The sequence below is a fragment of the Diabrotica undecimpunctata genome, chromosome 4 (genome assembly GCF_040954645.1).
Source record: "Diabrotica undecimpunctata isolate CICGRU chromosome 4, icDiaUnde3, whole genome shotgun sequence".
In the NCBI taxonomy this organism is placed as follows: domain Eukaryota; kingdom Metazoa; phylum Arthropoda; class Insecta; order Coleoptera; family Chrysomelidae; genus Diabrotica; species Diabrotica undecimpunctata.
In genome coordinates this window covers 46,058,865-46,073,244 of record NC_092806.1, presented here as the reverse complement: position 1 = coordinate 46,073,244, position 14,380 = coordinate 46,058,865, and the positions used below count along the sequence as shown (strand labels likewise).

The window sequence follows — 14,380 nt, the reverse complement described above, 5'->3', positions numbered from 1 at the left end:
CCTTCAAGGAGAATTTTTTGACTTTTTTAAATTTGGGTGACAATTAACAACATATTGACACATGGCAGAAAAAGCAAAGTTTTGCTTTTCCACCGTAGTTGTCGGACATCATTATGACATGTTCAATATCAGGGCAAGACATGATGTATTTAAACATACATGTAGTAATTTCAGTACTATCGCGTTTTCCCTCGGTTTCATTCCATATGAAACACTGGACGCTCCCGTCTCCTAAATTATAAATGGCAAGTTTTCTCGCATAAAAAAAGGTCTCGCAGCTCCTTTAGGCGTTGACAAAACAGATTGTAGATCGAAATTAATTGCTAATATTTTTCTATTCTCCAAAGCCGACTGTCTATCTTCATCCCTTTTTTTCTCGGTGCATCTTTTCTTTCGAGGTGTTTGTGATGGGCTTCGAAGTTTAAAACCTTTTTGTCATCTGTATTACTATCATAAGTGACACAAACTTTGCAAAGGCTTTTTTTCGGCTTGTGAAATTTCATAAATGTGACACATTCGTCATTTTGCGTTGCACAAACATGCCTTTAGTTATATTTATGCAAAACAAAAGTATCGAATATTCCATTTTCGTCAGTTTGACGAATTCAAAATGACAAAATGTTCATATTCGATAGTTTAAACAAAATATTTCCCGCGTTCCTTATCAAGCTACAATTTCGATATTTTGCTACAAGGTGTATCACGCATAATGCAAGGACAAGGCATCGAATCTGAAAAACCCGATTTTTCAAATTCGATAGTTTGAAATGGTAGGTACGATATAACTTGCTTTGATTATTAATAAATTGGATATATTAGAATTATCCATTCAAAGGTATATCCAACGTAAACGTTACATGGGAATTTAATAGTACCCATCGGAGAAACACACACCTTGTTAATTTTGTATTAAAATAATATATATAGGCAACAAAGTGAGATGTTTCACTAATAAATAATATGTGCTTAAACCAGCATAAATGTATAATAATGTATAAAATAAAATAAAAATATACCTTCTGCAGGATTCATAAAACCATCATGGATCAATGTCGCTATACAACCTGATATTGAACTACCTGAAAAATAATTATGTATTAATAAATTATAACATTTAATTGATATGCTTGAAAATAATTTTCAGTTGTCACTAAACACAAATTATTGTATTTTTAAGTATACTATTTTCATATGCAATCTTGTCATTGACGTTTCTAAAAATTACACGAAAACCTTAAGAGCCCGGAGGAACAGTATCCGGTTCGAGTCACTGTATATTACAAATAAAATTTAGATGCCGCATAAATAGGCAAGAGAAAGAACAAACACACACAAGCCGAAAAATTAATCCCGGACAATCTAAAACATTCAAAAATAGAAAAAAAGGGCCGAATAGCTCAGGCAGTAGAGTGTCCGACTATCACGCAGAAGGCCGGGGATCGATTCCTAGGGCTAAAAGAGTGTTAAAAATAAAAAAAAAACATTAACGAAAAGGGCTTTCGTTTGATGAGGAATGTATGCAAGAAATAGACAAAAGAAATGAACTCCGCGTGCGGTAAAGACTGGCAAAATATGTAAAAGAAAGCAGATGAGATATTAAAACAATTAATAGCAAAAATGACGGATGATTTCAATCAGGGTAATACTTGAAAGGGTCTTTTCACAGTACAAATAGATACAAACACATCCCATGCAGTATCGGATACGACATAGATATAGTGCAAATAGATACAAATACATCCCATGCAGTATCGGATACGACATAGATATCTAGCAGATCTTAATAGATTTTCAACAAGCCTAGCAACATAAACAGACACAAGCTATATTTTCTAATATTTGAAGAGTGGCCGAGCTAAGTGATCTAAGTGCCAAAATATAAATTTTGTTTTTTTTTAATCAATATAATCTCTGTTCCTTTGTCAATGTCCCCCTATGAGATCTGCCAATATCAATCTAGTGGTTGAAAACGAAGCCCAAAGATAGAGCCGCCAGTAAGTCCAGCATCATGTTCTTTATTAATTGATCTAAGTACCAGTATGGTTGACGTGTTGTCATTAGAATCTATTGTTATTGTCTATGTATTTGTATTTTAAAGTAAATACAATGGATTCTATACGTTTGGTGATAATAAAACAAAATCAACAAGAAAAAAAAAACACAAGTAAAGCTAGATTGAGTGGAAAACCCTATGTTACACAAAAATGTAAGCTGCAAAAACCTGGAAAAACCGTTCCAAAACATGAAGTTAGTATGAGATTTTTAACAGATATTTCGTTTGAAATTTTAGGCCGCGCCATAGTCTAACTTGTGAATAGCTAACAGCGCTATACGATATTACTACCTAAAACTTTTTTTATTGTTACTTTGGCTTTGTTAATATGATATTATCATGAGATATGAAAATTAAGCTTTTCGACTTCTATCATGGCCTTTACCGTCAAGGATAAATGAGGAGGTATTAAAAAACTTAAGTACACTTTTCATGAAAGACAGATGGTAAAAGATCACATCAATAGCTTCTCGATGGACGACAGCCACTACAGTCGATCAAAAAGTGAAAAAGAAAAAGAATATCTCAGCCCTTCCTTCAATGTCAATAAACTATTAAACGTCATTAAAATAAAACATCTTGACTGCACTACAACATACAAATTCTAGAGAATAGTTTTTTGAAGAATTTTTCGAATCTTTCTTTTAGAAGACCTAGAGTTGATACATGCAAGACTTGTAATTTACTTTTTTTAAAAAGCAAGGACAAAGGGCTCAATGTATCCAGAAAAGCTAAAACTCAGTTGGAATTACACCATAGAAACAGGTAAAGCTCTTAATGTTATTCAAGAAGACAGTACGAGCAGTACTCTTCTAGGTAGCGGTACCTGTATAATTACCATGGATCTACAAAAAGTATTTTCGCTTCCCAAATTGACGCGTGGTAGTATGTATTATAGCCGCCAATTTTCTTGCTACAATTTTGGAATAGACGTGCAAGATACGTCAGATGGGATAATATGTATCAGGCATGAGGAATAACTGGGTCGTGGTGAGAACCATATGACATTATGTCTTCTACAAGCCTTGAATACAGGACAGCTTTCAACTTATAAGCGAAAACTATGTATATATATACATCGGTTTAGAACATCTTTCGACGTTGTCCGATACCTAAACACCATCTCTTCCTATCTTCGCAGTCGTTTTTTGTTAAATTTCTTTCGCTCATGGACTTGTTTACGCCGTGTTGCCATTCTAATCTGGGTCTTCCTCTTTTCCGTCGACCTATCGGTTGCCATTCTACTACTTTTTTGGGGAGTCTTGTTGCTGGCATCAGTTGAACATGCCCATACCACCTTAATTGTTTCTTCTGGAAACTATGTATATGGAGCAAAAACTTTTAGTTTCCGGTCATAGCTTTTCATCTTCAGATAGAGATTTTGCTCTTATCGAGAAACGAGCAAAACATTCCAAGTTTTAATCAGTAAACGATGTAAAAACTGTAATTGCTGCTGCTAGACCTTCCAGGCCTTACGGACTGTTAGATATGGGAGAATGTACTTTTTTTATTTCGATAAAATATCATCAGAATGCAATACATCCAAACTTGGTATTACTTAAGCATTGTATTTACGTGTGACGAAAGAAGAGCCAGAAACAGTATTGTACAAGAAAAATTTCTGTGACTTAATGGGATCGGAGAAGTATGGTGTATTGAAAAAAAGGTGTGAAAGAGGTCTGTCCAAAAGTTAAAGTGGACAGAGCTCTTAGCGTTTCCTGGTGATCAGCAAATAAACAAAAGTAACAAAAAGTCTTTCGCGCCATGCTAGAATTCAATAACCAGGAAAATAGAACATTTTGACCTCTATTTTAGATTTTTAATCATATGCTTCATATATTATTTCTATGGATTTAAATCGTTTTCCTTTTTTTTCTTCATTTATTGTGAAATACTAAGTTGATTGTAATCAAATATTTAATTACAATCAAATACGTCACAGCAGCTGTCAAAATTATTAAAAATTGCTTATTATTATTATTGATTTGCAAATAAAAACATGAAATTAACATCAGAAAGAGTTTAATTATGGTTTATTTTAAATTAAAACCCAAAATAGTAAAATTGAATAAAATAAATCAGTCAACATAACCTCAAAATGTGACGTATTTGATTTTGATTAAATATTTGATTACAATCAAGTTTTGATTACCGTTCGAACAATCGGCCCTTAGTGTATTAACACCGAAAATTTGATATACGTTATTTCCGTACTTGTTAATAAATTGGAATTTTCATGAACAATTATATATTTGCTTTATTTTTTTGGTTGTTCAAGTTTTCTTTAATTTCTGACAATTTTTAATTTTGGCACTTAGATTATGTAGCTCGACCACTCTTCATTTGTTTTGCTTATGGTCTTAGTCTCTCATACGCGATATTTGACAGTATCTTGTAAGCTATATTCAGCAACTTTATTTCCCGATAATTTTTGCATTGAAGTTGATTTCTTTTTGTACCGTTCCTGTGGCAGTTAATTCCACAAGTTCACTATTATGAGTATCCGCCTTTTTTTATAAATTCTGCGATAATGTCCAATCCGGATGACTTGTAATTATTCAGTCTAGTAACTGCTTCTTTTATATTAGCTACTCAAGGACGGTTTATTTCTTTGCTGTCCGTAGTCCGTTTGATACAGATAATTCCATCATATAGTGTATCTTCATTTTCTTCATGAATTCTGTCCATCGTTTTGTTATTTCACGTTGTTGTGTTACGATATCTTTTTCTTTATCTCTGCACATCATTATTTCTTGGTCTTTTCTCCTTTTATTAAGTGGTTGATAGCAGTTTCGGGTTTCTGTTGGTTTATTTAATTTTATCTCTCGATATTTTTTTTTTATTTTCCCTTTCCTTTTTTCTCTCCTTAGAATTCTATATTCTTCTTGAACAGTACGGCATTGATTAGTGATCAGTGTAGTAGTATCTGGGGGCTCGGGAGACTGAGGCCTCAAAAACCCTGAAGAAGACATCGAAGAGGATGTCGAAAGCTCGACGCAATGATAACCGACGCGGTTCAACCCGGAAGTTTGTTGAGTTCAATATTAATTCCTGTAATACTATTAATCTTAGCTCTAGGTTTAATTATACTAACCGCGAAAACCTTTCGGAATAAAGGTTACCATGTTTTATTGCATAAGGGAAACGGTCATTTGCCTTTACATAATTTTTTTAAGCCCTTCTCTCTATTCGGATTGTCAAATATAGGCCTCTTCTAATTCTCGCCATTCACCTCTGTTGTTTGTAAGACGTTTCCACATTGGTCCTGCAGTTCTTTTAATATCGTCGCTCCAGCGTATTTGCGGTCTTCCTCGTGGTCTTTTGGCTTCATATGGCCGCCAGTTTCCTATTTCTTTATTCCATCGGCCATCCTTAAGACGTTCGTTATGTCCAGCCTATTTCTATTTCAGTTTAGCTGCCTGTTCGACAGTTCGGCTGTCGAACCTTTACAAAATATAACTGTACAATAATAAAAAATTCGTCGTGTTAAAAAATGAAATTGTTTCCATACACATATACTCTTAAATAATGATAGATATACGAATAAACAATCCTTTTCAGGAGAGCAAAGTTCATACATTTACTCCATCCCTCATTCTTGCAGTACTTCCCGTGTACTCCTATGTACTGTTCCGAATAGGAGAGAATAATGCTTTCTCGTTTGGTACTTTGCTTTTATCTAAATGGAATCTATGGGAATTATAAATTTTATCCTGGAATTAACTGGCTGGTTTAAATTTTTGTTGCGCATACCAATTCTAAACTGTTTCTAACGGAATACCAATTCATAAATAATTAATAGTCCAACGATCTTTTATATACTTCAATTTTCAGACCTCAGTGATATTTATATTATATGTTCATTCTTCATTAATTGTTCCTTTCCGCAATTTTAAAATTTTAATTTCGTTTTTTTTGCATGATTAGAACAAGTAAAATGATTGTATTTACACTAAGTATCAAATATGTTCGCATTAATATACATATACTTGGCTTTATTTCGAACAATCATAAAGATGTTTTTAATTTTCTTATCAGTTCCTAGAATTTACCTCTCCATTGTATTTCCAATAGATTATATTTTATACAGAATTACATAATGCACTTAGGAATTCTATTGTTTACGTTGATTTTATTAGTTTGTTTATACTGATCACATTAAATGCCATACACTTACGTTCTCAAATGTATCATTTTTGGTACCAAACTTACTTTAGACTAATTGAAAGTTATGTAATTAAATACTCTAAAAGTTAGAAATTATACCAAAAGTAATTACAACTATTTTGTTCATAATGACGGTTTTCCACTAAAAAGACAGTTGAGTTTGAGTTTTGTTTGTTTTCGGTGCTTTTCCACTGGTTTTCAAGAGGACGTCAAAGTACAGTTTTTTCTTATATATGCTTAGAGAAAAATACTTTCTATTCTTGAATGTGTCTGGTCGGTACTGAATTTCTTGGAAAAAATGGATTTCTGTCATGCATGAAACTCATTGCATCATAACCAAACCACTCAGGTGTAAAATTTTGTCTTACGCCATACTTCTTCAGTCAAGAGCCCGTTGCACTATTTCTCCGACTTGGCATTAAATTTGCCGTGGGCTAAGATGACCAAGTTCACCGCATAGCCCAGGATATGATGTCTGCCTAGCTGGTTAGCCGATCCATGACCAGCTGTAATTACTCAAGCAGGTTTGAAATTAGTATCTGCCCCTTAATCTCTTGAAACAATTGCCATATTCTCCAGATTTGACCCCCAGCGATTATCGAATGTTAAAGCATTTACGCGACAATTTTCTTCAGATAATGATGTCATAATATGTGCAATAATATGCGTATCACTGGTTTATAAAATGTCAAAAGTTGCTCACGTGAATGTTTAAAAGCTGTAGTCAGATGACGGCACTTCTCCAGAGTGTTTTTGTGTTGTAATGTCTAGGCGCAGATTTTAAAAACTTTTACAGGCCGTTAGATTTAAAACTCAGAGAGAAAAGTAATAATGAATAACTTGAAAGTTTTAAGTGGCGGTGCTAATTTCGCATAACATAACATAGGTCACTTGGTACGCCGGATAAGGAACCGGAAGTTAGGTCTACTATAAAACCAAAAAGGCTTGGACATTTGGACCGCATTTTAAAAAGACAAACAAACATGATTCAAGGTAAAATATAACGACAAAGGAATTCTGATCATAGAAAAACGTCATGGGTGCAAAATTTCAGAGAATGATATGGCTGCACGAGAAGTGAGGTTATTAGATCAGCGGTAAATAAAGTCAATATTTTATGATAGTCTTGATGATTTCCATCTTTCGGTGGAAACATTCCCTAGAATATTAAGTATTTCTAATCTTTGAAAAATTAAAATTTATGATATATCTATTGTAACCATTTTTCTAGCACATTTTACATATAATGTGTTTGCTATATGCAACACAATTAAAAATGTTTTCCACATATATCGATAAGGGATCTATAAATTATGTATATTTCTGCTTATTTACGTCTAGGACAGTTAAACTACTAACATTCTTGTTATTATTAAATTGTTGATAGTAATTTTACATATAATAAATCAAATAAAGTCTTACTGATTTTCGTTGAATGTGCAATAATTTTTGTTAAAGAACAGGATTTTATATAATTACAAAATAATTAGTCTTCAAACAATAAATGAATACATCATTTCCAACCAGCTATTATACCAAAAGTAAATTAAATTATTCCCTTGACAAAAACTGCTTGTCAATTTCCCAGGTATTTAACCACAACAAAGCATCCAAAATCTACTCACATATATTTTTATACTCTATTGCGCAATATTATATGGTTTATGACCTTGAGAAGAATAATATAGCGACTTAATATTGTATGTTAAAAAACTTGAATCAATCTGGTCTTAGTTAATGTGTTTATGTTAAAAGACACGATATAAAGCGAGAGTGATTTAGACAAGAGAATAATTTTCCAATTATCCAAGACTAAATTTTTTTAGTAGGGGCTACCTCGAATATATATTATTATAAATATCACACAAAAATTATCGCCTTATCAAAGGCTATCAACCTTATCATTTTCTTTACTTGACTAGTACATAACACGGAACTTTTAAAAATGTCTTATGTATATGTTTGTTAACACATTTGAACTCATTGCATTTATATTTATTTTGATTGGTACAACTAATATTTTTAAACATATTATGTAATTAGTATTAGTTATTTAAGAAATTAATTAAATTGACCGTTTCTTGATTCTCTCGTAATGTTCTTAAGTTAACAAAAATAAAAAAGAATTGATAATGACATCTGAAGCTTGGAAATTTTTTTATAGAACATATTCAGTCTCGGGAAAATTATATTTCTCTACAGTAGCTACAGAGGTTCATTAACTTCAAAAACTTTCTGTTTTGCAACGAATGAAACTTATATTTAAGCAGACACGTTACCTAACAGAATTTTTACTACTGGACAGAAAATAATCCACCACTTCATAGTCCAAAGGTCATGGTATGGGCTGTAATGTGCAGTAAATGTCTCATTGGTCCGTACAAGACCAACGGGGCGAACACGCAGTGTGTATTTCTAAATACTGAAAGTTACTGCGAAATGCTGAAAGGTTTTTTTTAGAACAGAAATACAAGAATATCAAAACAAGAGACACTGACACAAAGTGATTTGGCATAGAGTTGGCATTAACTGACCTCCCAGGAGACCTGATCTCAGTCCACTGGCTATCTGAAAAGTAAGGTATACGAGAACAGTGTCAACGAGTTGTTACCTATCTTCGTTCGAGATTAGAAGAATGCTAAAAGACATATTTTTTTCTAAATAAATTTCCAATCCAGTATCCGTAACTACAAAAACCTATTTGGTTTTTTTATACATTGTATTTTATTTAACTATCAAACCTCTCATAAGCTTTTTGGACACCTGTCCTGTAAGCCGTAAGAGACAAATTTATTTTGAAGAGTTCACAACTTTTTGTGAATATATTATGATGAGATTATTTTTGAACATTTCGTAATGTTCAAACGGTTCATGGATGCTTTAACCCGTAACCACAGACGCGCAGTCGATTTGACTCCTTGCATTGTAAGTGCCGAAAGTGCGTAGTGACGAGTTTCGAGGTTTCCCTCCACTCTATGTGGCCGGGCCTGGCAATTAGGCGGCTGTGTTATTTGTGTACTTTACTTTATTCGGATTTTATTATGACTTCAGTTTTCGACGGAATCAAAAAGACTACAGGTCTGTGATCACGTTATATTTCTTGTTTCCATATTTTATAAATTGCTCGGTTTATTTTAGGTTTTAGTAATGGATTTCGATAGTAAAGCTGGTCCATCAAAAAGAATTAGATATGGCGAAGCAAACTATGAAGAAACTGCTGAAATGGGCAGATGAGGTCGATGAAAACGAGAGTGATGCTGATTCAGATTCCGAATTTATTTACAGCGATCACGAAAGCGATTCGGAGCAAGAAATGGAGGATGATTGTGAAAGACTTTCTACTGAAGATGAAGATGTAACAGAAAAAGGTGAGGGTACGCATGAAGTTTCTATAGAAAACTATTTTTACGGAAAAAACCGTTTCAAATGATCGAAGTTACCTGCATATTCAAAAAATACAAGCACTTTGCAAAGCTTTTTAGCTTTTAAAGCTCAAAATTTTCATAAAGCCGATCCAGAAGAAATTTGGAATATTTTTTTTGATAATGGCATTATTTAAATTATTCTTCAATACTTCAATTTACGCCTGGCAAAATTGAGGGAGAAATATCAAAATAAAAATTCAAGTTATATTCGGGATTTAGATCTTATTGAGCTGAAGGCTTTTATTGGAATGCTTTTGCTTACAGCTATCTTCCAATCTAATCACGAAGATATTCGTTCAATTTTTGCGACGGATGGATCGGGCAGAGATATATTCAGATGTGTGATGAACTCAAATCGTTTTGCTGTCATACTCTTATGTTTACGATTCGATGACCCAGAAACTAGACTCTTACGAAAAAAGGATGATCCTTTAGCACCAATCTCCGAGATACTCAATGCTTTCATTCAGAATTCTCAAAGCGTTTACACTCTATAGGTACAAACACATGTATAGATGAAATGTTAATTTCATTCCGAGAACGGTCAAGGTTTAAGATGTACATGCCAGCAAAGCCTTGTAAATATGAGTTGAAAATGATGGCTTTGACAGATGCTAGAACTGGATATCTATATAATGCATATATTTATTGTGGCAAAGATTCAGATGACTTCGATTTGCCAGATAATGAAAAAAAAAAATTCTAAGCCCACGCAAGCCGTTCTCAAACTTGCTAAGCCAATTTTCGGCACAGACAGAAACATAACCGCCGATAATTGGTTTAGTTCCATAGAATTAGTGAATTTACTAAAATCAAAAGGCCTGACATACGTTGGAACATTAAAAAAAAACGTGAAATTCCAGTTGGCTTTTTACAAAAAAAAAAAAAATAAACAAAGATCTGTAGGTTCTACTTTGTACGGTTTTATCAGTGACATTACCTTACTCTCTCACGTTCCGAATAAGCACAAGGCTGTTTTGTTAGTCTCCTCAATGCACCATAATGAAGGAATGTAGGAGAATCTGGCAAACCGGAAATAATCGACTTCTACAATCTAACAAAGGGGGAGTAGATAGCTTAGATGAAAAGTGTAGTGTTTATTTAACGGGTAGAAGAACGCGGCGTTGGCCAATGGTAATTTTTTATAGAATGCTGGATATTTTCACCGTTAATTTTTTTTTGGTCCATCAGTCGTGCCGAGATAATGTGGGTTTCGACTTCAATAAACAACTTGCAATACAGCTAGTAGAACCAGAAATGAGACGTCGTTTTCAAAATATGCACATCAGTCGGGAAGTCAGAATGTGCATTGGTAATGCTAACTAGGAAGAAAAATTTGTGGTCAGAAAATATTGCAAACGTTGTCCAGACAAAAAAAGACGAAAAACAGCATACTTCTGCATAATTTGTAAAATTCCAATATGTATGGATTGCACCAAAAGAGTTTGTGAGGAGTGTGCACAATGAAAAGATACGTTGGGAAAAGCTACTGCACGTTTCTATAATATTATTTTTATGTTAATTTTTAATTAATCTTATTGTTATGTTGTATGTTTTTTAATAAATTTTATCTAAAAACTGCTTGGCAAGTTTTTTTTTAAGTTAAAAATATTGCGAAAAATAATGTATCAAAAGTTTTCAAAAATTGTATTCATTAAACTATATTTAAATATAATATATATTCCCTACTTAAGCAATAAAACATGGATGTAAGCTTAATCTGTGTCCATACATTTTTTTCAGCTATTCAAATATAGGAGTCATTTTGACTCCACGTTTGTGGTAATGTTCTGTTAGTTGGACGTCTGTGGTTAATTTTTAAAACGCATTTTGATACTACTATTATAGACTACTTGTTTAGTATGCACTTTAGTTATGATAGCATTGACAGCATTGAAAAAAAGATTATATGCAACGGTAACGTTTGTGAATATGATTAAATTTTATCCTAAAAATGTACAAGCTAATGTATGATTGAATTTATTCAAGGTCAACTACAACGTAAAAGATGACATATGATTTATATGATTCCATAGAAATTCTGATAAAATATATTTAGCTATATTTGAGTATATGAAACAAGAGTGAATATGAATAATAAGAAACGACTTAGATCATACGTTTTGAGAAGAAATTTATTGTGAAATGTCCACCCCATTTTTTACGTCTGATTTAAAAGCCGGTAAAGAAATCATGGATTTATAGTCACAGATGGATCACAGTCTACTCTTCATAAATAAATTATATTTTCCGGTCAACAAAGGTTTAAGACATCTGCTGAATATTATTTTAAAAGTAGACTCTCAGTCGACGCCGGATCGTCTGTGTAACTGCTTATGGTGCAGCAGCAGATTTTAAAAATATGGCTGGCCCATCGAAAAAAAGTTCGTTTGGGTGATATTCTATTACAGAGGGAATGATAATGGCGACCCACAACATAGAAATGGAGTAGGAATTTTCTTAATATCGGAATTGGAAAAATATGTCCTCAACTTTGTCCCAATAAATGACAGAATAATGCTCTTACAGCTGCGCGACACGCCATTTGATTATACACGTATATGAAACTACTGAAGACAGAAAATATTACAATGAGTAGAAATTCTATATAACAAGCTTAGTACATCGTTAAAATTTAAAATCCAACGAAATCACATACAAGCCCACTCGCATATGAATTGGACCAAAATCAATATGCAACACAATTTAATTTTTCTAAATTAGAATTTATCCAAACTGTTATAAATTAAAGAGTTTCGATTAAACTTCTTTTTTATTATGTGGTTTTGCCAATTAATCAACAAAAGTAGTGTCTGGCTTAAAGTAATTGGACCATTACCCAACCAGTGATAAATGTTTATTTATCCAATAAAATCTCTTACGCCGGCTCCACACATACGGGCCAACGTTGGCCCCAACAACGCTCGTCCAATGTGTGTTGTAGCCAATGTTGGCCCCAACGTTTTTATTACTTGCTCCAACGTTGGAAGTTTTCCGTGGAGTGTCGGTTTTTGCGTACACATCAAAGGGATTGGCGCCACAGACTCGATATCGCATCGCCGCAATACTCAACCCAATGTGTGGATGCCTCACCGAACAGTTGACCCAACGTTGGGTCAATTGTGTTCCCACGTTCAGGGAAGCATCCACACATTGGGTTGAGTATTAGGCGATATCAGTCTGTTCCCTCTAGAGCCAACGTCAACATGTCCGACATGGAAATTGCAGCGGATGCGACTGTCGTGATAATGAGTGCATATGATTATATTTTGCTACAAAAAAGACGAATTTTACGTCATTTTGTCTACAGCGTTACTTAAAGCTACTAGATCTTTAGATATGCCGTATTGGACAACAGCAGACTGAATATATGAGTGTAAACCTGACGTCGAGGCTCTGAATCCCATTTATTGTTTTATTAACTCAATTCCCAAATTTCTTAGCCTTCTGTTTTGGCTATATTCTACAACAAACGTGACTTTAATCCACAGCCGATATATGGAAGAACATATTTTAATAAAAGTTACATGACCACACGACGGTGGTCTATTAGAACAAAATGATCTATATTTCAAAATTAAAAACATATACTTTTGTAAAATATTTAGATATAAGACATTTTTTTGAGTGCCTGAAAGGTACTGAAAAAACAGATATGTATATTGTTATTATTATTGTGTATATGTATGTATGTATATTACTTATGTAAGAAATACTCTTTTGAGCATAAACCCCGTTCTGATAGACCAAGGACGTGTATCGGAGTGTTAATCCTGAACAAATCAACGGAGATGGGTCAGGTGGCCGAAGATCGATTTTTACAATTGTAAAATGTAAAATTCTTTTTACAAATGTAAATTGTAAATTTGTTTTTTAATGCCGTCATGGAATGGAAATTTTCTTGGATAAAGTAATTTTTATTAAAAAAAAAAAAAAATGCTGTGTAAAATGGCAGCATAAGCGTTTTAAAAGAAAAAAGAAGACGAGGACTCTTTTTATAAATTGTGGCTTGTCATTTTTTTATTTTCTTTTGCTTTGCTAGATAGTGCAAAATTAGGTACCTAAATTTATGCAGGATGCGAAAATTACGCGCCAACAACTAAATTATGCGCAAATAGCATTACTATACGCCGATTGGAACACTGCTGTAGCACCAATGTGTGGTCGGCATCAACGGCAACACCAGTATTGGCGCCAATCCCTTTGACGTGTACGTAAAAACCAACAGTCCACGGAAAACTCCCAACGTTGGAGTAAGTCATAAAAACGTTGACGCCAAGATTGACTGCAACACAGTTTTGTTGGTACACACATTGAACGAACGCTGTTGGGACCAACGTTGGCCCCCGTGTGTGAAGCTGGCGTAAATGCAGAATAGAGAAAGCCAAACTTGCATTAAATCGCATTCGAAGCGTAATATGTTGTATGTAACTAGATACTCAGGCAAGAATTCGAGTCCTATGCTGCTACGTTTTCAGTACTGGTATATGGTACGGAGACATAAACTTTTACAGAATCAACATGTAAACATTTAGAGGGTTTAGAGATGTGAAACTTTTGCTGCGTGCTAAAAATATAGTATCTGTATTGTTCGAAAGTTCCGTAAGATTTATCCCACATAGAAAAAGTCTCTTGACGAAAAAGAAGAAGTATTTCGAGAACATTAAATGTCTAGTGCAGTTTGGAACGTCAGAAAATATAATAAACAGATGTTTGTGACAGTTTAAAGTAGTGT

At 33.6% G+C, this 14,380-nt stretch overlaps 1 protein-coding gene across 4 annotated transcripts in view; it reads right to left on the bottom strand.

Moving 5' to 3' along the window:
- The window catches only part of mfrn (mitochondrial iron transporter mitoferrin), a 92,871-nt gene that overhangs the window by 42,590 nt on the left and 35,901 nt on the right, over positions 1-14,380 (bottom strand). For all 4 annotated transcript variants that reach the window (XR_011950629.1, XM_072529401.1, XM_072529402.1 and 1 more), the window contains exon 3: positions 1,017-1,079. Coding sequence is in view for 3 of the 4 variants with exons in the window: in XM_072529401.1 (XP_072385502.1) it covers positions 1,017-1,079 (63 nt within the window). In the remaining variant the exon portion in view is untranslated. The remainder of the gene's footprint in view (positions 1-1,016; positions 1,080-14,380) is intronic.